This window comes from Cavia porcellus, unplaced genomic scaffold (genome assembly GCF_034190915.1).
Source record: "Cavia porcellus strain 051 isolate PalLab524CR breed Dunkin Hartley unplaced genomic scaffold, mCavPor4.1 scaffold_25, whole genome shotgun sequence".
NCBI lineage: Eukaryota > Metazoa > Chordata > Mammalia > Rodentia > Caviidae > Cavia > Cavia porcellus.
Genome location: NW_026947508.1, coordinates 23,950,617 through 23,973,975, shown reverse-complemented (window position 1 = coordinate 23,973,975; position 23,359 = coordinate 23,950,617). Strand labels below are relative to the sequence as shown.

Below are 23,359 nucleotides of genomic sequence, written 5' to 3'. Positions count from 1 at the left end.
AAAAATAAAAGTACAAAAATACTACGCAAAAGTAATACTGTAATTACAAATACTCAAGATATATTTTAAAAATTGGAAAATGAACCAAAATGTGAATAATGGGTTAATGTTAATTTCTTTTCAAATGTTTTCATAATACAGAAATTCAGGAGAAAACAAAAATAAATGATAATTTTGAATAGCAAGAATAACACAGAATTATGTCTAAAGAACTGTCACCTCTAACCGCCTCCCCAAGTTGCTTGGGAGACTTAGTCAAGATTTTCTCTTTTGCCCCCTTCCCATACACACACGCACACACGCGTGCACACACACACAGGTGTCCACACATGCCTGAAACTCAAAGTATTTACCTTTCTGTTTCATGCTTCCTTACACATGGTCACTGGGTTTCTCATACTATACAGATGATTCTGGAGGTTCATAGCCTACTTATCTGAATGTTTTGTATATATTATCTAAACTATGTTTTTCATTTTAGGCTAACAAATTGGGTAGAATTCATGGAGATGGAGCTTTACCACCTTCCCATGACTTGTCTCATTATAAAATTTGAAGAAAAATTTATATCTCTTAAAGAAAAGAGAAATCTTTTACCTTGATTTTTTTTGGAGGTGGGCAGGGGCTGCATCTTCCACTAGTTAAAATTCACTTTTCCTCTATTGTTACTGGAAGTAATTGATTTCTTGTGAAAGAAATCAATTTTGAGCCTAATATGCTCAAGAGAACATTATCTTTCTACTCTAAAACTAAAGTTTATTTATTAGAGTACTGTAAAGAAATAAAGGCATCAACAACTTGTCTTCCCACCTGATGCTAAAGTACATTCTTTCAATTCAGGCATTTCTCTCATGGATATATATGGCACGTCTACAGGCATATTAACAAAAAAATTAGAAACAGCTTAAAATGATTATGTATTGTACCTGAATGGCAAAGTCATTAGATGTTTATAGAAATATTTTAAAAGATGGGAAAATGTTAAGGGTTCATGAAGTATGTAAAAAGCTATACAATGTGCATATGTGCATGTGTGTATGTGTGTTACTAGGGATTATTGTCAGGGACTTTGTATTAAACTACATCTTGAGCCCTTATAAAATTTTTATGTTGAGCTTCATGAAGTCACTAAATTTCTCAGGCTGAGTTTGAACTTCTGATCCTCCTGCCTCCTGCCTGTCTCCTGTAGTGCTGAGATAACAGGTACATACCACCATGGCCAGCCAAATTTTAAATAAAGTTTTAAGTTATATAGGCACTATAACTGAAATTATGTAAAACTATAACTGAAATTATGTAAAACTCATTTGGACCCAGACCAAAAGTGCAAAAAAGAACAGTTACACTGGGGTATAGAAGGGACCTTATTATCACCTGCCTTAGAGAAGCTAAAATATACTATAGGAAAGTTAACTGCTCAACTTATAAAAACAAAACCAAAAAGTCTATGGATGACAGCAAAATTAAAACTTTCTACCCAATTATTTGGTTCCCTGTTTACACTATAAGCCTTATTTCAGCACAGCTGTCAGACTGATAAATTCACTTGTAAATTGTCAGCCTCAATCAGCAGCATTACCTGAAAAGATATAAACACAAGTGAGTTGAAAACATGACTGCTGAAACATAAGCCTTTAATCTCCATACAGTCCCCAAAGTGTCATATCAATACCCAAGTAAAAATAGCACTTTAAGGCATTGTCAGTCATGGTTAAGTACACTTATTAGAAAACCTGTCTTCAAGCAAAAACAGGTACATCTCCTGTAGGGGTGGGGATGAGTTCCACCTCATTAAATCCCAGCTAATATAAAATGAGCAACTTAATTACAGACACCTAACTGCCAGCTTGAAAACTACTGCTAAGCTATTTCTCATGCAAAGATGCAATTTGCAGCACAGTAGTCTCAAAGCTAGAAACATGTCTTTATTATCCAAAGATCAGCTACTAGCTTTTTGAAAGAGAAAATTAAAAACGCAAAGTGAAAATATCTTTTTCACATCCATCCCTCTCTTAGCAAGCCCAAAGGTGACCACATAAAAATCTGTTCAATATTTTTTTAAACATATATAATAATTTAAAAAATATAAAAGCACAGGTATATTTACTTTAAAAAGTTACTTTAGGGGCTGGGGACTTAGCTCAGCAACATAAGCACTTGCCTGGCAAGCATGAGGTCGTGAGTTCAATCCTCAGTACCAAAAAAGTAAATAAATAAATAAAAATTTTAAAAAATTAAAAGTTACTTTACTGAAAGAAAAATACATATGTTTATGTGTATATATATGCATATAAAATAATTAAGGTAGTTATTCTGCTGATTTCTCTGAGTTCACTGTGAAGAGAAAGGTTTGTGCTGGTATTGTTCAGTAATTGAATTCGCAGATGCCTTGTGAATGATTTGAGGATGACAATGAACAATATATGTACCATTGCTACCCCCAGACTGATGGGTTTTGAAATTTTGTTGTAGTTTTTTTCTTCTTTTCTTTCTTTCTATCCTTGACTAAAATGGATTTTTTTTTAAAAAGTTGCTTTAAAAAAATAAACTACATAAGCTTATTGCTCACAGTCATGGAGGCTAGATGTTAAGATCAAGACACTGGCAGGCTAAGTGTCTGGTAAGGAACCAATTTCTGCTCCCAAAACTGTACTCTGTATTTTCACATGGCAAAAGAGCAAAAATGTGGAGTGCTTTTTTTATAATTAATGTGCCTTACAATTGCTATTAGGTGGCATATGATGGAATTGTGTGTGAAAACTTTCCATTGACATTTTCTGGTTAGATGAAGGATTAGTGTGGTAGAAATACGTTACTGAAGGTGAGAATGGAGCTTACAGAAGAGGACATACTTAGCATGTACAAGGCTCTGGGTTTAATCTAAGCACAGTCTCACATGCACGCACACACACACGCACACACACACACACACACAAATACAGTTATTCTTTCATCATTTGCACAGTCTGTAGCACAGATACACATAATTTATGTAAATCTCTCTTGTACACTAAGTTCTCCCCAAAACCGCTAAATTTAAAAGTAAGTACATCATGGTCAAATATAGTAATGCATTCCTAAAATCTTAGCACTTAGGAGGCTGAGGCAGGATTGCTGCAAATTCAAGGCCAGTGCAGGCTACATAGTGAGTTTAAGGCCAGTCTGAACTACACAGAGAGAACCTCAAAAAAAAATTTTTTTTAATTAAAAACAAAACAACAACAGCAAAAAAACAGGGTAAGTACATGAGGCTTGGATGGAACTCAGCATGCAAGAAGCCCCCAGCACCAAAGTAAAACAAAATAAAGAATAAAAAGATTGGGCCGGGGATTTAGCTCATTGGTATAAGCACCTGCCTGACAAGCATGAGGTCTTGAGTTCGATTCCTGGTACCAAAAAAAAAGATCAAAAATATCAATAGATCAGGAATGGTGCCTGTAATCCTAGCACTCCGGAGGCTGAGGCAGAAAAATCCCAGTGAATTCAAGGCCAGTCTGTGCTACAAAGTGAATTCAAGGTCAGTTTGAACCACACAGTAAGAATTTGTCTCAAAATGAAAAATAACAATAAAAATAAAATTTCAATAGGTGCCAGGCATGGTGATGCACACCTGAAATTTCAGCACTGAGGAGGCTGAGGCAAGAAGATCACCATGAGTTCAAGTTGGCCTACACTATATAGTGAGATCCTGTCTCAAAAAAAAAAAAAAAAAAAAAAAAGTCACTGCCAAAATTTGTGACAATTTATGCTCTTAATAATGAATAAAAGTGGGGCTGGGGATTTAGCTGAGCGGCATAAGCACCTGCGCCTTGCAAGTAGGCAGTCGTGAGTTCGATCCCCAGTACCAATAAAAAGGAAAAAGACAAAAAAAAAAAAAGAAAAAGAAAAAAAATAATAAAAGTGCCCATGTCCAACACTCAGTATTAACAGCAATCTTTTAAAATACTTGTTAACCTCAAAGATCTTCTGAGTATTTTAAATCACTTTTTAAAAACAGTTGCTATAGGTTTATATGCGCTGAAAATAATAGTGATTCCATGTACTGTTTATCCAGTTTTCTCCAATGGTAACATTTTGCATAATTATAGTATACTAGAATGTGTCCTATGAGTAGGATATTGGCACTTATCCTGGGAGGTGTGAGAAATTCAGATATTTGGTCTAAGTCCCTGAGTTTTTTAAGTACCAGAACTTGAACTCAGGACCTTGTGCTTGGCAGGCAGGTGCTGTGCCACTGAGCTATATCCCTGGCCCATAAGTCCCTTATTCTTACCACTGAGTTTCTGAAACCTTTGGAATTTCCTGAGTGATGATTTGTATTCGTAAGTCCCTTTTGACCATAACAAGAGTTTTATAATAATGGTATGATGACTAGTGGATGCTTAGACAACTTCAGGATTGGGATGCATAATCAGAGAAATAAATATCAATACCAATATGATTAGCAGGTTAGAACTTTCAGCCCCATCCTCTGAGTTATACGGAGGAAGAAAAACTAGAGATTGAGATTGAGTTCAATAACTAATGACCTACAATTTAATCAATTGTGCCTAAATAGCAGGGCCTCCACAAAAACCCCTAAGTGATTGGGCTCAGAGAATTGGTGACCACATCCAAGTGCCAGGAGGGTACTATGCCCCAGCTCCACGGGAAGCTGGAGTGCCATGCCCTATGTATGTCATTTGATTTATCTATATGCCTTATAATAAACCATGGGTAAAGTAAGTATAACATTTCTGAGTTTTATTATTGTTCTAGCAAATTACTAAGCCTGGGAGAGTGTGTTGTGAAGTGCAGCTGATGTTTGAGTCAGAGAATTAGACAATTAAATTGGTATAGGAAAAAAACATTCCAGTTACAATCTATAGATTCTTATTCAGATATCCCTAGTTTTGCCTGTACTCACGCATGTAAGTTATTTTACTACATATGTGAATTCAAGAGTTTGATACTACAGTCAAGGTACATAATAGGCTGGGCATGGTGCTGTGTGTCTGTAATCCCAGGATTCTGGAGGTGAAGGTAGGAGGATACCAAGTTCAATCCTCAAGTACACAATTTAATGAGACCTTGTCTCAAAAATAAAAAAGGGTTCGGGATGGTGCTCAGTGTGAAGGTTCTGGGTCTAATCCTCAGCAACACAAACACTCATACGCAAATGTTAACAGGTTTCCAAAGAACATAAGAGGCCCAGCATTATTAGGCATTAGGGAAATGTAAACCAAAAGCCAATACTGAGATACCACTTCAACTCAGTAGGATAGCTATCCTCAAAAAGACAGATCAGCCAGGCATGGTGGCACATGCCTGTAATTCCAGCACTCCATGAGATAATTACATGAGACATATGGATAGCTGCGAGTTCAAGACAAGCCTGGGTTAAGGCCAGCCTGAATTGCATAGTGAGAGATCCTGTCTCAAAAAGCAAAAAAAAGGGGCTGGAGATTTAGCTCAGCGGTATAAGCACCTGCCTTGCAAGCAGGCGGTCGTGAGTTCGATCCCTAGTACCGATAAAAATGAAAAAGACCAAAAAAAAAAAAAAAAAAAAAAGATAAAGTTAGTATGGCAAAGACATAGAGAAAGTACCAGCATCATAAATAGCTGATGATAATGTGAGGTGATGATGTTATTTGTTTGGTCCCCCCAACCCCCATATCAGGGATTGAACTCAAGACCTCATGCTTGTCAGGCAGGTGCTTACACCACTGAGCTAAATCCCCAGCACCAAAATGTTCGGAAAGACAGTTTAGCAATTCTTCCAAAGGTTAGCACATGAGTCTGCAATTCCACTCTTAGATATAAGCCCAAGAGAAACGAAGCATACATCCACACAAAAACATGTACACAAGTCATTATTCATAATACCAAAAAAACAGAAACAACTCAAATATCCATCAACTGATGAAATTGCAACAACAAAAACAGAAGTACAAACTACAAAACAAACCTTGAAAAATGTAGCCTAAGTGAAAGATGACAGTCACAAAAGATCACATTCAGAAATGTATGATTCTGTTTATAACAAATGAGCAGAATAGGCAAACATCTGGAGACTAAGTCGACTAATGGTTGCCAAAAGCTGAGGGTAGCAGTTGGAGCGCTTGCTCATTTGTGTGTATAGGGTTTCTTTCTGGAGACAAAAAAATGCTCTTAAATTTGATTGTGGTAATAGTTGCAAATAGGTAATAGTTTGAATACACTCAAAACTATGAAACTGCACACCTCTTTGTCTTTTCTTTTCAGCTGCAGTAGAACTGAACCTGAGTCTTCAAATGTTCTAGGCAAGTGTTCTACCACTAAGCTACATCCCACTTACCTAAGTTACTCTTTAATCAGTACTGAAATTTGTTTTTCAATATATTGACCAAATTTTTGTTCTCCTGCAAGTTGTCTTTTCATATCTTTGGTCTTTTTTCTTTCTACTTCCTTTTTCCTCTATTAATATGACTTTGAACCTATGTCCTGCACAATGAGCTTCTTTTTCTACCTTACCAACCCCAGTATTTTTGAGACAGGATCTGCTAAATTTCTCAGACTGGGTTCTAACTCATGATTTTTCTGCTTCATCTTCCCTGAGTGCTGGATTTATAAGAATTCTTCACCACCCCGGGCTACTTTCCATTTGTTAGTACTTTATCATATGTACTGCAAAAATTTTCCTCCAACTTAACTGCTTACAACTATTTTTAAATGTTTCTTTTATGTAGTAAAATATTCTTCTAAATTTTTTTCTAGTACTTTCCCCTCACTTTGATACTAAGGATTGAACTCAAGGCCTTTAAATGGAATCACATCCACAACATTTTTTTAAAAGTTTTTGAGACAGAGTCTCACTAAATTGCCTACATAAGACTTAAAACTTTTTATCCTGCCTTAGACGTCCCGTGTTAGGATGACAGGTATATGCCACCACGCCTAATTTCTTCTAGTACTATTAGGTTACCTTTGATGATAACATCTTCAATAAGTCCTAAACTAGGTGTGGTAGCACATACCTATAATTCCAGCACCCTGAAGGCTCAGGCTGGAGGACCATCGCAAGTTAGAGGCTAGTTTGAACCACATATCAAGTTCAAGGTCAGCCTCAATTACAAAGATCCTAGCTCAAAAAGCAAAAGCAAATAAAAATTCTTTAACACAGAAGGTTTGGGTTCTAATCTTGCCTGTTCCATTCCCCAAGTAAACCACCTTGAACTGTCTGTGGAATCCATCTTTTCTACTTAACACACCAGTTTTGAAAAACAAGATTACAGATATGGATTCCTGGACTGCAGGGCAGGGGTGGGAGGATTAGGACTCATCAGGAGGTGATCCTTGCCTGGAAACCAGAGCCATGCATGGGCTGCTGCCAGAGTAGGGATAGCCAGACCCAAGCCTCTCTCCATGAGTCAGAGCCATTTGCAGACTGTGAGGGGAGAGAACGAGACCTCACTAGGAGGTGATTCCAGCCTGGAAACCAGTGCCATGCATGGGCTACTGCTGGAGTGGGCATAGCCAAACCCAAGCCTCTTTCCATAAGTCAGCACCATTTGTGGACTGTGAGGTGAGAGAACAAGGCCTCATCAGGAAGAGGTCCCTACCTGGAAACCACATCATTTTGTTGCATTGGGTTTTTTGGTTATTTTTGGTATTGGGGATCTAATTCATCACCACACATTTGCCAGTGTGCTGCTGAGCTAAATCCCCAGCCCTGGGTTGAGTTTTATTCTCTTTTGTTTTGTTTGATTATGTTAAATCTGATGGCATGAGCAGCTATTTAAAAGATAGCAAGACATATTATGGTAGCCTTTTTTTTTGGATTTACTATTGTCTTGTTTTGAGGACCTTTACTGCATTCATTGTTTTGTTTTTATTGTTTGTATTCCACTCTGTTCGATTTTTAATATGCCCAAAAGTATCTGTAGCTATGTTGAAGACAACTAAAGGCATTATGGTAATTATTGTTGATTTTGTAAGGTTTTGAAGTCCTGTATTACTTATACTAGCTTATTTTGTGTGTGTGTGTGTGTTTGGTGCCAGGGATTGAACTCACGATCTTGCATTTGCCAAGTAGGCACTTACAACGCTGAGCTAAATCCCCGGCCCTATACTGGTTTATTTTGATTGGTCTTTTTCGTTTTTATTGGTACCAGGGATCAAACTCACGACTACCTGCTTGCAAGGCAGGTGCTTACGCCGCTGAGCTAAATCCCCAGCTCCTATTTTGATTGGTCTTAATCTGTTTTATTTTCCTTGGTTTTATCCCCTTTAAAATAAAAAAAAATTTAATTAAAAAAAAGATTACAGATATGAGAAGGATTCTCCAAAAATGTTCAATTAATATTTATAAAGAAAATTGTAGAGCATTGTATATATAACACATGTATTAAGAGCTGGGCACAATGGTATACACTTGTCATCCTAGCTACCAAGAAGGCTGAAGCAGTAAAATGTTTAAGCCATGGAGTTTAAAACCAGTTGGACACTATAGTAACACCTCAATTCTTAAAAAAAATAGAATCTAGAGAAAAAATGACATGAAAGTAGAAGAAAGATAATGGACAATAGGAAGAGAATCAGGGAAAGAGGAAAGGGAGTGTAAGGATGACGAAGAGCTGGATATGATAAAACATTTTATATGCATGTATAAACACCACACAGTGGGGGCTGGGGATTTAGCTCAATGGCACAAGCACCTGTCTGACAAGCGCAAGGTCATGAGTTCGATCCCCGGTACCAAGAAAACCAAAAACAAAAAAAATCACACAATGAAACAGTATTTCATAAAATTAATGTGCACTAATGAAAATACATATTGGAATATACATACACACACACATATGTACTGTTTCTACTACGTCTGCTATGATAGTGAACTTTCAGTGTCAGCCTCAGAGAAGCTCACCATCTCCAAATTCCATGTCCAGAGAAGTGAAGTGATTTGCCTAGGGTCACATACGACACCCAGATAAGAGCTAATTTCAGAAATAAATCCAATTAGCTATATCCAAGCTTCCTCCCTAAGAGAGCACTATTCTTCTGAGTTAAGACCTGCTACGTGGGCTCAATGGTACGGCATGTCCTCTTAGCTTGTGGAATACAAGCACATGAACATGCATAGACCTGATAAAAATACTCATATTTTAATATGATATATATGTATCCATATCTGTACAACAAACAAAATGTATGATCTGTAAAATGCAGAGCCTAAAATTAGGATATGATGAGGGTTAAAACAGAGAGGGAAATGGGAATGCTGAATTTCAAGTTATAGGCTCCCACCTTGCTTTCGACAGCCTGGAATTTTGATAAAGGCTCCATAGTCTGTCACCATAGCAACCTATAAAGATAAAAAAAAAAAACCAGTGTCACAAAAATGAAAATCTTTCTCCCAGAGCATATAACCTCGCCTCCTTGAATTTCTACGTGGTACATATTTCCCTCAGTCTGCCTAAAAGTGATGTTCCGTGAAACAGTTCTTTCTATTCTTTGTGCAATTTAGACTGATAGGTATCTGTGTACACATTAAAAACACTGGCAAGGAACTAGGGATTTAGCACAGTGGTATAAGCGCCTGCCTGGCAAGTATGAGGCGATGAGTTTGATCCCCAATACCAAAAAAATACTTTGTGTCACACTTTGTGTTAGCTAGGCCTGAGGCCACCAATCTCATAGAGAGAATTTTAATAGTCTGAGACAGATTATATGGGTCATAGAGCATTCTTTTTTTTCTTAAATTCAAACCTAACCATATAGTTTGTATTTCAGTCCAAATCTACATCTTGGATTTTAATAAGACACGTAGAAAAAAAGTTCACACAGATATCTGATAACATCTGATATAATCAGAGAGAAAATGAATTGTCCCCAAGTCTTTTGTTTATTTTTAGTCTTTTGACGCAAGGTTTTGCTGTGTAGTTTAGGATGGTCTTGAACTCACTATGTAGCTCAGGTTGACCTCAAACCTGTGGCAATCCTCCTGCCTCAGCCTTCTGGGTGCTGAGATTACAGGTGAGTGCCACCATGCCCAGCTGTCCCCAAGTGTTTTGCAGAATTGACCCAATATGGAGAAGTCAGAGGCTTTCCATAAATGTTAGAGATAAAAAAACCTGAACTCTTATCAGATAAATTATCATCCCAGGCTCTCACTCCTCTCCAATCTTCAAATAACCCCCTCAAACCTGTGGATTAAAATTAATATTATTAGTATATACTTAGCTTATCATTAAATTGATTATTATTTGTAAAATATTTGGTACAATTTTATACAAAACTCTTTATTCTTTTTTGGTGACTTTAGTTAGCTGTTTTAAGCAGTTTTAGCTCCACTAAAACTAAAACAAAGGGCCTGAGTAAAAGAATCCATGCAGTACTGACATTCACTGACATATACTGAATATTCACGGTATGCAAAACACTACTCAAAATCCTCATGACACTGTGAGAAATTGGTACTATTATTTATATTCAACAGATGACAAAGGGATGCATGGAGAGACTAAGTAACTTATCCAACCTCCAGCACCAATAAGTAACAGACCTGGGATTTGAATGTGGTCTTATCTACTCTAGAGCTGCTTATGGGTTCCCAAACAATCAGAAACAGTATGACATCTGGTATCCTATTTGCCCCTGGCAACAATCCTATGAAGTATATACAGTATGTCCCTATAGTATAGACAAGCAGAATAGTCTAGGTGGTGAAAGAATACAGGCTTTAAGAGTGAAAGTTGTGGTTTCTAATCTCAGCTCTGACATTTCCTATCTGTGAGATACTCCAGGTCTTCCAGAGTATGTTCCCATTTGTTTTCACTTTGCTGACATAACAAATGACACACATAAAATGTCTGGCACTTGTATTTGGCACATAATATCCATTCAACACTGTTATATATATATATATATATATATATATATATATATATATATATATATTTTTTTTTTTTTTTTTTTTTTTTTTTGGCGGTACTGGGGATTGAACTCACAACCTTATGCTTACCAGGCAGGCGCTTACACCACTGAGCTAAGCCCTGGCTAAAGTAGAGTTTTAAATAATTGACAGTCCAAGACTCTGAAGCATAAAAAAGGTTAGTGACTGATAGAAAGTGTACAACTTACACACAAGGTAGGAACAGAACCTGGGTATCTTGATTCCTAGTTCATTGCCTCCTACTTTACCAAATACCATCATTTATTTCAGTTTTGGATGGAAATAGATACAAACTTTCATTTTTCTCCTTTTTAATGGGAGATATCCAGACAGACCAACTGAACTAACTGTCCAAGACAAAGAATAAAGAATGGGTTATGAGCCAAAACTTCGAAACTATTTTACACTGATGAACAAGTATGCTGGACTAAAAATCCAGAAAAAACAGTTCAAACCAAGGAGATACAGGGAAAATTTTAAGAAGAAAGACTGGAGAGATTAGCTGGTCCAATTCTGTCACTTTCCAAATGAAAAAAGTAAAGACAAGAGATACAAAGTCCTTACCTAAACTTACAAAGCAATTTATTCTGTGTGAAAAGGGCCCTGTGGATAAAGACAAATCCTTCAGTTCCTTAGTAAGAGTGTATCTCTTACTTCTGGATCAACTAAAGGTACTAGACTGGCTTTTGCTCTAGAATTCTAGAAAAGGGGCTAAGAAATCTCATACTATATAACAACACTGTTAAGAAGCTAATTATCTAACGAACGTAACAGTACCATCTGGAAATTAGAGTGCAAATCACCCAGCTGCTATAAATTAACACTATCTCACTCTTTAATCCTGAAGCTCTAATGTCACATTATGGTCTTCACAGGTAATAACAGACTAATTTGGCCTCTCCCGAAAGGAAAGATTAATGTGCTCCAGAATAAAGACACTCAACTGTTAAGTTAGGAAGTATGCTTGCCTACATTTCAGCACCAGATGTTTTTCCATCACTGTGTCTCCTAGGGTGCAATCAGAGTTGAAATTAACAGGATGGCACCTGCCACAGATGATCACACAGTCTGCCTGGTGTCCCAAGAATAATTACTCAAATGGCTCAGGGGGAAAAATTCAGCAATTATCTCAACTGAATTCAGGCCTTGGGTAAAATGAATTTCCCATCTTCTGATTAGAGGTGGTACTGGCCTTGAAACTTACTCTCCTCATAACATAAATGATAAATTTGAAGCTCAGATATGTAAGTTTCTTCACCAAAATCCCAAAGTTAGGAAGCAGCACAGACAGGTATAGAGCAGAAAATTTCTGACTTCTAGTCCAGTGCTATTTCTACCTTATCAAAACCAATCTCCCCTCAGTATTTCTTTGGCAAAAGTAAGGCTGAACAGAATCCCAACACCCCCTGTATGTTTGTACTCCTTTATCATGCTTAACAGATACTGCCACCAAAAGAATGAGAGCAGCATAAATACTGTATTTGTAGCTACTCAAACACAGGGCCCCCACAACCACTCAGCCGGCCAAGAGAAGAGTACTGGGCTCTGAGCTGTGCTTCCAGTTTGTTCAAGGACAACCAGCCCTAAAGGGGTTGGGTACAATTTTATTCCAACATTTACACAGCACTTACTATATGCAAGACATGTTAGGAAACATGAAATTTTTAAAAAAACTTAAAAAATAGATGCCCAAGTCAGGCATGGTGGCACATGTCTATAATTTATAGCACTATAGGAGGCTAAGACAGATCATAAATTGAAGCCTGGGCAAGCAAGTGAGACTGTCACACAAAAAAAATTTTTTTTTCCACACACAAAAAATTTAAGGTCAGAGGTAAAGCTCAGTGGTGCAGTGCAAAAAAATGCAAGGTCCTGAGTTTGATTTCTGGTACCCACACAAAAATTAAATTAAATTAAAAATTAAAAATTTAAGAAATGCTGGGGATGTAGCTCAGTGCAAAGGCTTTGGCTTTGATTCCAGTATTGGCAACAAAATTGAAAAGTTACATGATAGAATGTGATAAACTGGGAACAGTGATAACATGCCTATAATTCCCAGTTATTTTACAGGCTAAGACAGACAGACTGAAAGTTCAAGGCCAGCCTGGATAACTTAGCAAGACCCTGTCTCAAAATTTTTTTAAAAAGGGTTTTTTTGTTTTGTTTTGTTTTTTCTCTAAGACAGTCTCACTATATAGAGCAAGCTGGTCTATATAGCCAACTCACTATGTAGCCCAGGCTGGCCTCAAACTTGCAGCAACCTTTCTGCCTCAGCTTCCTGAGTGCTGGGATTATAAGCATGCACCACCACGCCTAGCTCAAAATAAAATTTTAAAAAACTATCCTTATTATAGACAGCTAAATTAGGTAGAAATGTTATATACAGTCAGACAGGGATAAGCTCTGGAAAGAATCACTGCAAAAGAACACATTACAACTGTGACGTCCAGGCCTCAAGATAAAGAAGGAATGACTAGATTACATACCTCCCCAAGGGATAAACAATATACTACAATCAATAGCTATCAGTCACCTAAGCGGGTGGCCAGGACCTCCTGACTCATTTCTTCCAAAAAAGGTCCTTGTTCTTTCCATGAACACTTGCTGCATGACTTGTTTCTCCATTGGATCAACATTATCTAAGTGACTATATTTGCAGACTTTTATGTTGATCATAGTTTTGTCCCTTGTGAATTTGTACCACCTCATAATTCTACTCTACAAACCTTACTCTGCTCATTGGCAACCTACTTTCAGGTCCCTTCCTGTCTCTCAGGAGATGTCTCCCTCAAAAATTTCCTACTTTCAACGCCCATTGTTCCTCAGGACTTATTCTTTGATTTTGGGGAACACAAACTCAGCACATCAAACATCTAGCAGGTTGGTAGTTATAATATTTCCCTATATTGTTTGGAGGTCTTATATTATCCTTGGTGTGGCTTAATGGTAAAGCACTTATATGCAAGCTTTTGGCTTCAAGCCATAGTACCACAAGAAGGAAAAAAAGAAACCATGGTAAATACTATAATAATGACTGTGGAGGGCTGGGGATTTAGCTCAGCGGCATAAGTGCCTGCCTTGCAAGCATGTGGTCATGAGTTCGATCCCTGGTACCGGTAAAAATACAAACAACAACAAAAAAATGACTGTGGAACAACAAGATTTAGCATCCCCCTTCTTCTCTTCCTCAATTCAGTGAAGACAATTCTCTTATAGGTCTTTTGGTTGCACCAAATATTTACGCAAAATTAGACAATCTCAGCTGTAGAACTAGAAAAAATTTACACTTCCATTTATTATTCACTGAGAAATTACTTAACTTCTGAGAAGAGCTTCCTTTTCCATTAAAAGAGCTAATTTTTTGGAAAGATTCACTAACAGAGAAGAACTAACATACAACAGATTTTCACTTTGTTTTTTAAATTTTAATATAACTGATCTTCCTTGGAAATATCAGACACTCATTAAAAATTCATTGGATGAATATTCTGAAAATGTTTCTCCTAAAGTATGAAATTTATCTTTTCATAATTCCAATTCAATTCTACAGCATCCTTTATCAAAACACGCTCCTAAAACAGAAAAATTCTAAAGTTCTTGGTAAACATGAAGTTAAAAATAATTTTGAAAACATTTTTTAATTGAGAGAATTTAAGGGAATTTAATTTTTTCTTTTTTAAACCTTTAAATCTAAAGAGGGGGAAACTGCAACATTGTTTCTGAATATTTCTCCAGCTAAACTTCCTCAACAGCAATATACAAAACCTAAACTAATTCAAGCTCATTCTTAGACAAAAAACCCTGTAGGTCAGGAGCCACTTTACTAAAAATCTGAACCTGTTTCTAAAGGGCACTCTTACTTTTGTAGCACCTGACTAGCAAGCACTTCTTGATTAGAAAAATCAATTTTATTCCCACTTTTTTTTCTGATGCCTCACTAATTTTTGAGGATAACAGGCCATTTAAAAAAAAAAAAAAGACTTTAAAGAATACAACTGTTTGCTTTTATTAGAATGTGATTATCCTTTGTAGCTTAACTATTATATTGTCAGTTAGGACCAAGAAGGATCTATTACCAGAAGTCAAAAGTCACAGTTTTCTATAACTGACAATTACAATGAGTATCTTTAAAGCCCTCACATTATTACAGGCAAAACTTTTGTCAACCATAAAGCAAATATAAATGCCTGTAGCTCAGACTGGAAATCGCCAAGTTTCAGCCCAGCCCGAGCACCCTGTCTCAAAATTTAAGTATGGGAGAGGGATGTAGCTAGGTGTGGAAGGCCCTGAATTCAGTGATGGCGAACCTTTTAGAGCTTTCATTATACAAACAGCCTGCTGTGACAGGGCACACATGCTACTGATTTACCACCACTCCCCTGAATTCAATCACAAGTACAGAAAGAGGGTGACGTGCAGAAAAATAATTTAGTTAACACATTACATGTACTCATAAAACAATGAAAACCATTTAGGAGCTTTACTCTGACTTGAAGCAGAGAAGACATGGGTAATGAATTCCTTCCTCATTTTTATAGATGATATCTTACATAACCATCACAGTAATCCTTCAAAAGTAATTATCTCCCTTTAACAAATGACAAAACAGGAGCTAGGGATTTAGCGTAGTGGCATAAGCGCCTGTCTTGCAAGCAGGCAGTCATGAGTTCGATCCCCGGTACCGATAAAAAGGAAAAAGACCAAAAAAAAAAAAGACAAAACAGAGGCTCAAAGACATTAAGTGACAGTCTCAAGGACCATGCATTATATTCCATGAAAGAACTGGTTGCAAGGCCTCTGCTCTCTAAATAAACACAATGCCTGCCCTCTATCCTCCCACCCAAAGGCATTCACTCAGTCATCAAAAAAGGCATCAAGTTAGCTCAGGGATACCAGTGATTGCACAGCATGTGCAAGGCCCTGGGTTTGATCACAAACCGAACTCTGCCCTCATGGAGCTTAGTGTCTTATGTCAGACATTAAAGTGTCATGACAGACATTAAATAAGTACACAACTAAATACAGGTTGAACTATGTACTCATGATAAGTAGATCTCTGAGGAGACATGACAGCTGAGACCTAATGATGAAAAGTTGATGGGAAAGTGGGTAATCAAAATCCAATCTTTTCCTGATGCTATAACATAGACTAGATGATTTATAATAGAAATTTATTTTTCATAGTTCTAAAGGCTGGGAAGTTTAAGATCAAGGTACCAGCAGATTTGGTGTCTGATAACAGCTCGTTCTCTGCTTCCAAGATGGCATCTTGTCGCTGCATTCGTCACAGCAGACAAATGCCAGGTCCTCCTCACAAAGCAGAAGGCATAGAAGGCTCAGGTAACTCTGAAGTCTCTTTAATTTCCAATGCAACAAATATAAGAAGTGGAGCCTTCTGGGGTGATTAGGCCTAGTGAATGGACTACTGCCTTATAAAAGAGCTTGAGGAGGTAAGTTTGCCCCTTCTGCTACATTCTGTCTCATGAAAGACACAGCATTTGTCACTTCTGGAGACCCCAGCAACAAGGCAGCATCATGGAGGCAGACAATAGCCCTCACCAGACACCAAATCTTTTTTTTTTTTTTTTTTTTTTGGTACCAGGAAATGAACTGATGACTTGTGCTTGCCAGGCAGGCACTGTGCCACTGAGCCATATCCTCGGTCCTTTTCTTTGTCTTTTTGAGACAAGGTCCCGCTATGCAGTTAAGGTGGGCCTTGAGCTCACTTTGTAGCCCAGGCTGGTCTCGAACTTGCAATGATCCGCCTGCCTCAGCCTCACAAGAGCTGAGATTACAGGCAAGTGCCATCATGTCCAGCTGAGACACCAAATTTGTTGGCATTTTGACCTTTGGACTTTCTAGCCTTCAGAACTGTGAGAAATAAAATTTTTGTTTTTCATAAATTAAAAAAAATTACCTAATCCCAAGTATTTTGTTACAGTAGCCAAATGAACTAAAATAAACAGCATTTGCAAAGATCCTGAAGAGAAAGCAATCAGGGTTCAGAGCTATAAGGAAGCCAATGTAACTGGAGTATGAGCAGTGTAGAACAAAATTACACTGCTGAAGTAGGCAAAGGACAAGCAATGGAAGAGTCAAGAAAATAAGACTGTATTTGTAGGAAAGGGGGTAGATAGATAGACAGGGAAATAATAGAATGAAAGCTTTAGTAAGCTTTCTGGCAAGTCCTGACTAGAAAGATTTTAAATCTTCACTAGAGAGAACAATTAAGAGGAGAAGATAAGCAGTGGGTTCTCCCACAGTCCCAGCTAAAGTTAAGAGGCTGCTCCTCCTCACCATGTAATAAAGGACAAAGGAGACAAAAGGGGAAGGGGGCTACATAATGCCAAACTCACTTAGGGTCTTAGTTATTTTTCTCTCACTGTTGAGACAAAATACCCAATGCCCAAAATTAAGGAAGGAAAGGTTTAGTTAGCTCACAGTTTGTGGAGGTTTCAACACATAATCAGTTGGGTCCAAGGCACAGTGGCATGGCAGAGGGCAACAGTTTATGGCAGCAGAAGGCAGCAAAAGCAACAAGAGCAAAAAGGAGAGACAGAAAAGACTCTTCTTGTCCTTTATATTGTTTGTTTGTTTGTTCTGTCTTTTTCCTTTGTATCGGTACCGGGGATGGAACTCATGACTGCCTGCTTGCAAGGCAGGCACTTATGCCGCTGAGCTAAATCCCCAGTCCCTGTCCTTTATATTGTATGTATGGTACCCAGGCTAGGTAGGTCTAGCACTCACATTCATAATCCTAGTACCAGACAACAAATCACTCATGAACTCTAGATTCAGCTGCCTCTGAAAAGCATGCCTCTATGACTACATGAGGCTTTGGGGAGATATCCACACACAAACTGTAACACTTAGTATATAAAGTATATACCCACACGTGGACTGTCATTCATATATATATTCTCTTATCATGTTTCCCTTTACTTAATCACTAACTTGACCTTGTGTGTAAAGTCTTTTTAACAAATCCATAAATTTCAAAGAAGGGGCCTAACAGTACAAAGAAAAGAAAAGAAAGCTCACTTTAAAAATGTGTATATATGCTGGAATGGTGGTACACACCTATAATCCCAGCACTCAGGAGACTGAGGCAGAAGAACTGCCATGAGATTAAGGCCAGCGTGAGCTACACAAGTGAGTTTAAGGCCAGCTTGCACTACATGGTAAGACCTTACCTCAAAAAAACAAAAAAAAAAAGCGCACATAGATGATGTAGGCAATTAGTGGTCTTGGGATCAAATGTAACAACCCAAGGAGCCAATCAGACATGACAAATTCCAGGTCAGAGAAAGAACCCTTGAACCCCTTTAAGAGCAACAAAAAAACCCACAGATCCTCTATTTTTCTGGAGCCCCTACCCTGATTTACTAGGATAACTACTTATTCTTCTCCTTTTCTTCCCTTGCCAATGAAGTCTCCAATAAAATGTCTTCCTTTCCTTAAATTCTGTATCTTTAATGTTTTACTGATATGCAGTTTACAAATCTAGTGAGATGCCCACTTGCAGCAGAGCAGCAGTTCTTGTCCCCCAGATGCAACATATTCCAGTAACATGAGAAGCCTCTAAAAAGCTGTGAGAAAGCAGTGTGCTCACTCTGTTTTTAAAATGTTATTCTGACAGCAATATGAAGAACAGAATGGGAAGTGGCTGTTACAGAAGCAGAATCAAGCAAGATAAAACTTGAATCAATAGTGTGCGAAGGGGATAAAGTATACAAACTGGAGCTATAACTAAGATGTGGCACACCTGTAATCCTAACACTTGGGAGGCTAAGGAGGAGGATTGTTGCGAGTTTGAGACCATCCTGGGGTACAGAGTGAGCTCAAGGCCAGCCTGAATGGCAGAGCAAGACCTTGTCTCAAAAAGACAAAAATAGTAATAATAATAAAGATCTATGGTCAGACTAGAGAAGGGGGGAAAATCAGGAACAAATGAAGAAGTAGGAATCAAGTATAATACTCAGATTTCCAACTTGGGTACCTGAAAAAACAGTAGTCTCATCCGCTGAAACGGAAAAGATTAACTCACATGCTTTTCACGCTTACTCTGTTCTTAACACACTATCAATGGGAAGTTTTTGAAGTGTAAAAAAATATATACCTCTCCTTGGAAAATAGTGTAGAGATCAGGCAAGTTTTCCATGGTTTCAGGCTTTCCTGAATTCATCCTTATGTTCTATGGCTCCTCCATTTCTCTTCTGTTAAAGCTAATTCAGGTATCCTGTCACAAACAAATAAGCAACAATTAGACACATGTGAATTAAATAAGAGATGAATGTGCAAATATTCTAAACAAAGTAATTGCATTAGATTGAGCACTATGTACAGTACTTTTCTCCAAATCTCTTTTGTCATTCTACTTCTGGGGAGTTTTGGAAATCTTGATTTCTTTTCTATGTGTCATTTACCCAAGGCCATTAAGACTACTGGTATTGCTGGTTGGTTTCTGTTTTTTAAGACAGGATCTCATTATGTAGTTCAGACTTGCCTTAAACTCTTGGCAATCTTTTCTCAGTCTCCTAAACGCTGGGATTACAAACATGTGCTACCACTTCCAGCTTGTTTTGTTTTTTTGAGAATCTTTTTTTTTTTTTTTTTTTTTTTGTACCAGGGATCAAACTCATAACCTTGCACTTGCCAGGTAGGGACTTCGTAGTTGAGCTAAATCTCTGGCCAAATAAGAATCGTACTGTGTTGCTGAAACTGGCCTCAAATTTCCAGACTCCTGGAGTCCTCCTGCTTCAGCCTCCTAAGTAGCTTACATATGTCACCATACCTAGCCTGAATATTGCTATTGTTGCCAGGAAAGACTCTGAGGAGAAAGGAAGAGAGTGCACCTTCAAAAAAAAAAAAAAAGGAATAACATTAACATTAGCTGAGTGTGGTAGCACATGCCTATAATCCTAGCACCTGGGAGACTGAGGAAGGAAAAACCACCACAAATTCAAGACCACTATGGGCCACATAGAGGCCAGTATGAACTAAATAATGAAATGCTATCTAAAATAATAATAGTAATTTTTTTAAAAGCAACACGTATCAAGTTCTATGTCCAGGAAGTATGCTATGCAGTGGATAGACTTGCAAGATCTCATTTAATCCTAAAAACTCAACATGTAGGTTCTATTATTATTATTCTTTTATATTAATGAGAAAACCAAAGTTTCTGAAGATCAAATAACTAAGTCTATGTCAACAAGCCAGCAATGGTAGAATTAAACTTTGGTAGAACACAGAGTCCATTCTCTTAGTTACTATGCTAAGGCATTAAATTTGAAGTGGCTTTTAGAAGAGGGAAGGGCTTAATTTTTTTCTGATAAAACTAAAATATTTGCAGTCGGGCATAGTGGCGCACACCTATAGCAAGAGAATCACTGAGTTCAAAGCCAGCCTGGGCTATGTAGTGGATTCAAGGCCAGCCTGAACTGCATAGGGAAACATTGTCCTAAAAAAGTTCAGATAGTACATTAGTAACAGTTCAGATAGTACATTAGTAACAGGAAATAATACCATCTATAATTCAATTTGGTTTATAGACTTTTAGACTTTTTTATGTGTAGAAGTGGTTTTCTCTTTTTCTTTTTCTATTTTTTGAGACACGGTCTCTCTAGCTCAGGTTGTCCCTGAACTCACTGTGTAATCCAGGCTTGCCTCAAACTCGTGGTGACTCTCTGGTCTCAGCATCCCAAGTGCTAGAATTACAGATAGGGACTAAAATGCCTGACCAAGAAGCAGTTTTTCTTTAAAAACTTTTTATTCTGTTTGCTTTTCACTTATTTATTCCCAGCACATAATGATTACATTCACCATGGGGGATACATACATATACATAATATATCTCATTTTTTTTTTGCCCTCATTCCTTCCCCTCCCTTGTTTTTCCTTTAAATCTCTTTTCCTTTCATCTTTTGTTCCTCTTCCCATTTGAACAAGTTCTTCCTACTTCCTAAAATTTTTTACTGTCAATTGACATACAATTTTACTAGACTTTTTAAATGAAATCATTAATCACTATCAGTCACTTTCTTGTCTAATGTTACAGCAATTCATATACACCTATCTTTTTCTAATACCTACATAAATAACCCAGTGTTTCGTATACCAAATTTTTAAATTTATGAATTATATTAAAATGTAAACTGCAATACAATAGGTCTAAGGTAGTACCCAAGATTTTGATTCCCAACAACCTCTTTGGTAAAGCCGATGCTGCCTAAGAAACAAGACTTCTAGCTTTAGAGTTGGAAGGGGCCTTAAAAGTACGCTTCCTCAAGGGGCTGGGGATTTAGCTCAGCGGCATAAGCACCTGCCTTGCAAGCAGGTGGTTGTAGATCCCTGGTACCGATAAAAAATGAAAAAGACCAAAAAAAAAAAAAAAAAAAGTACGCTTCCCCAGCCTCCTGATTTTTTCAGGGTTTTTTTGGTACCAAGGACCACACTCACAACCTTGGGCTTGCCAGGCAGGCGCTTGTGCTGCTGAGCTAAATCCCTAGTCCAACCTCTCAATTTTAAAGAGAAAAAACTAGCAATACAGTGGCTCTTAACATCCTACTATACTCTATTGGGTTAATCATTGCTAACTACAGATAGACAAAGAAGGGTCTAAATGCTCCCATGCAATTTTGGATAGGTCAGCAAATGCAAGACAGTAAAATACCAAACTAGTGACATATCTAGATGTCCCAAGGCTTCATGCATTGACACGTGGGGCTTCATGTGGGTGACTGGATCACAGGAGAATTATACTCATCAGTGAATCAGTCCACTAATTAGTTTATAGCTAAACGTGATTTGGGAGATGAAGCCTGTTTGGAAGAGATGGGTCACTGGGATGCAGCCTGGAAGGGTATATTTTCCTGACTCCTCCCTTGAGGTCACTCTGCTTGCTGACTGCCACACCACAGGCCAGCCTCTTCTGCCAAGCAGCTGTGCTTTGCACCCAGCTCACTATGGACTGAAATCTCTACAAACTGTGAGCCAAAATAAATTTTGCCTTCTCTACATTGTGGGTGTCAGATACTGTGTCCCAATGACAAGAAAGTGACTAAAACACTCAACTTTCCTCCATCTCACCAAATTAGAGAAAAGCTTCCCTGTTTTCAAACTCCAACTAAGGACCTGTTGAGAAAATGGCCAGATGTAGGGAACACGAATAGCAGAACTCCAGGAAAACACACAATAGATTAACAGAAGGTAAAAGCTGACGGCTAGGGATGTAGCTCAATGGTAAAATGCTTCCCTAGTATGTATACAACTGAGTTGATCCTTGAAAGAGTTGCTGGCCCAGACCAAACACTGTAACCAGGAAAGGCTGCAGCTAAGTTAGAAACTCCTGCCTCCCCCCCGCCCCCTATAGACTTGACTGTAACCCTATACCCCCTCCCTAGGAACCTGCTTTCTGGCGCTAAACCTGTGCGCCAATGAAATACCTATACATCTCTAATGGCCTTAGGGCACTGCCCTAAGCTTAGGCTATTTATATTCCCCCACACCACGTGTCCGAGAGAGAGATCGCCAAAGAGAGATCGCCAGAAAGAGAGATCGCCGGATTCCAGCAGCCAGCGCGCCAGTCTCTCTCCCCGTGTTCCCGAAATAAAGCCACCGCTGCCCACTACTTTCATGGCCGGCCACTCCACTCCTTCCACGGACCTGGACCTCGACCTCGACCTCGACCTCGACCTCGGACCTCAGACCTCCACCTCTCTCCTTCTTCCTCCCTCTCTTATCCTCCTCGCCTTCTCTCAGACCTAACAGATGGTGCCATGACTCGGATTCGAACCGAAAGCTAAAAGAAATTCTGGAGACCATTAAACCTATGTCTCATGTGCTATGTATCTGCGTTTTTTCCCCCCCTTTGGTACCAGGGATCAAACAACCAACCTCATGCTTGCCAGGCAGGCACTGTGCCAATGAGCTATATCCGGCTTTTATTTGCTATGTATTAATTAAAAGTTTTACCTGTCTTAACTAATTTAATTCTCTTCTTGACCATCCTACAAGATAAGCAATTATCACTGCCTTTTCTGTCTATCGCTCTCTTTTTTTTGTGGTGAAACAGTGTCTTACTATTTAGTTGAGATTGGCCTCAAACTTGTGATCCTTCTACAACCTTCTGAATGCTGGTTTGCACCACCATGCCCAACTTCATCACTGCCATTTTAAAAATAGAGGCACAAAAAAGGCTAAGTAAATCAATCAAGATTAAAAGCTAAGAATGATGGGAGTAGGATTCGAATCATATTTATGGGCATTCTTTCCCTCCTTTTCTAGAATGTTAAAAAAAAAATTTTTTTAACCAGGGATCAACCTCACAACCTTGCACTTGCCAGGCAGGTGCTGTGCTGCTGAGCTGTATCCTCCAGCTTGTTAAGACTCTTTTAGCATATTGTTTTGTTTTGCACATATTCATATCCTTCTCCTCACAATTTC

The 23,359-nt window shown here is 38.2% G+C and overlaps 1 protein-coding gene across 2 annotated transcripts in view; it reads right to left on the bottom strand.

Annotated features, from left to right (window-relative positions):
* Window positions 1–23,359, bottom strand: part of Zcchc17 (zinc finger CCHC-type containing 17) — a 47,365-nt gene that overhangs the window by 21,947 nt on the left and 2,059 nt on the right. The window contains exons 2-3 of one of the 2 annotated variants that reach the window (XM_003471238.5): window positions 19,032–19,151; window positions 9,265–9,322 (exon numbers count right to left, since the gene is read on the bottom strand). In XM_003471238.5, the coding sequence (XP_003471286.1) occupies window positions 9,265–9,322; window positions 19,032–19,097 (124 nt within the window). In that variant the 5' untranslated portion in view covers window positions 19,098–19,151. Of the gene's footprint in view, window positions 1–9,264; window positions 9,323–19,031; window positions 19,152–23,359 lie in introns of those variants that run through there. The other variant, XM_063235943.1, reaches the window with a different exon arrangement.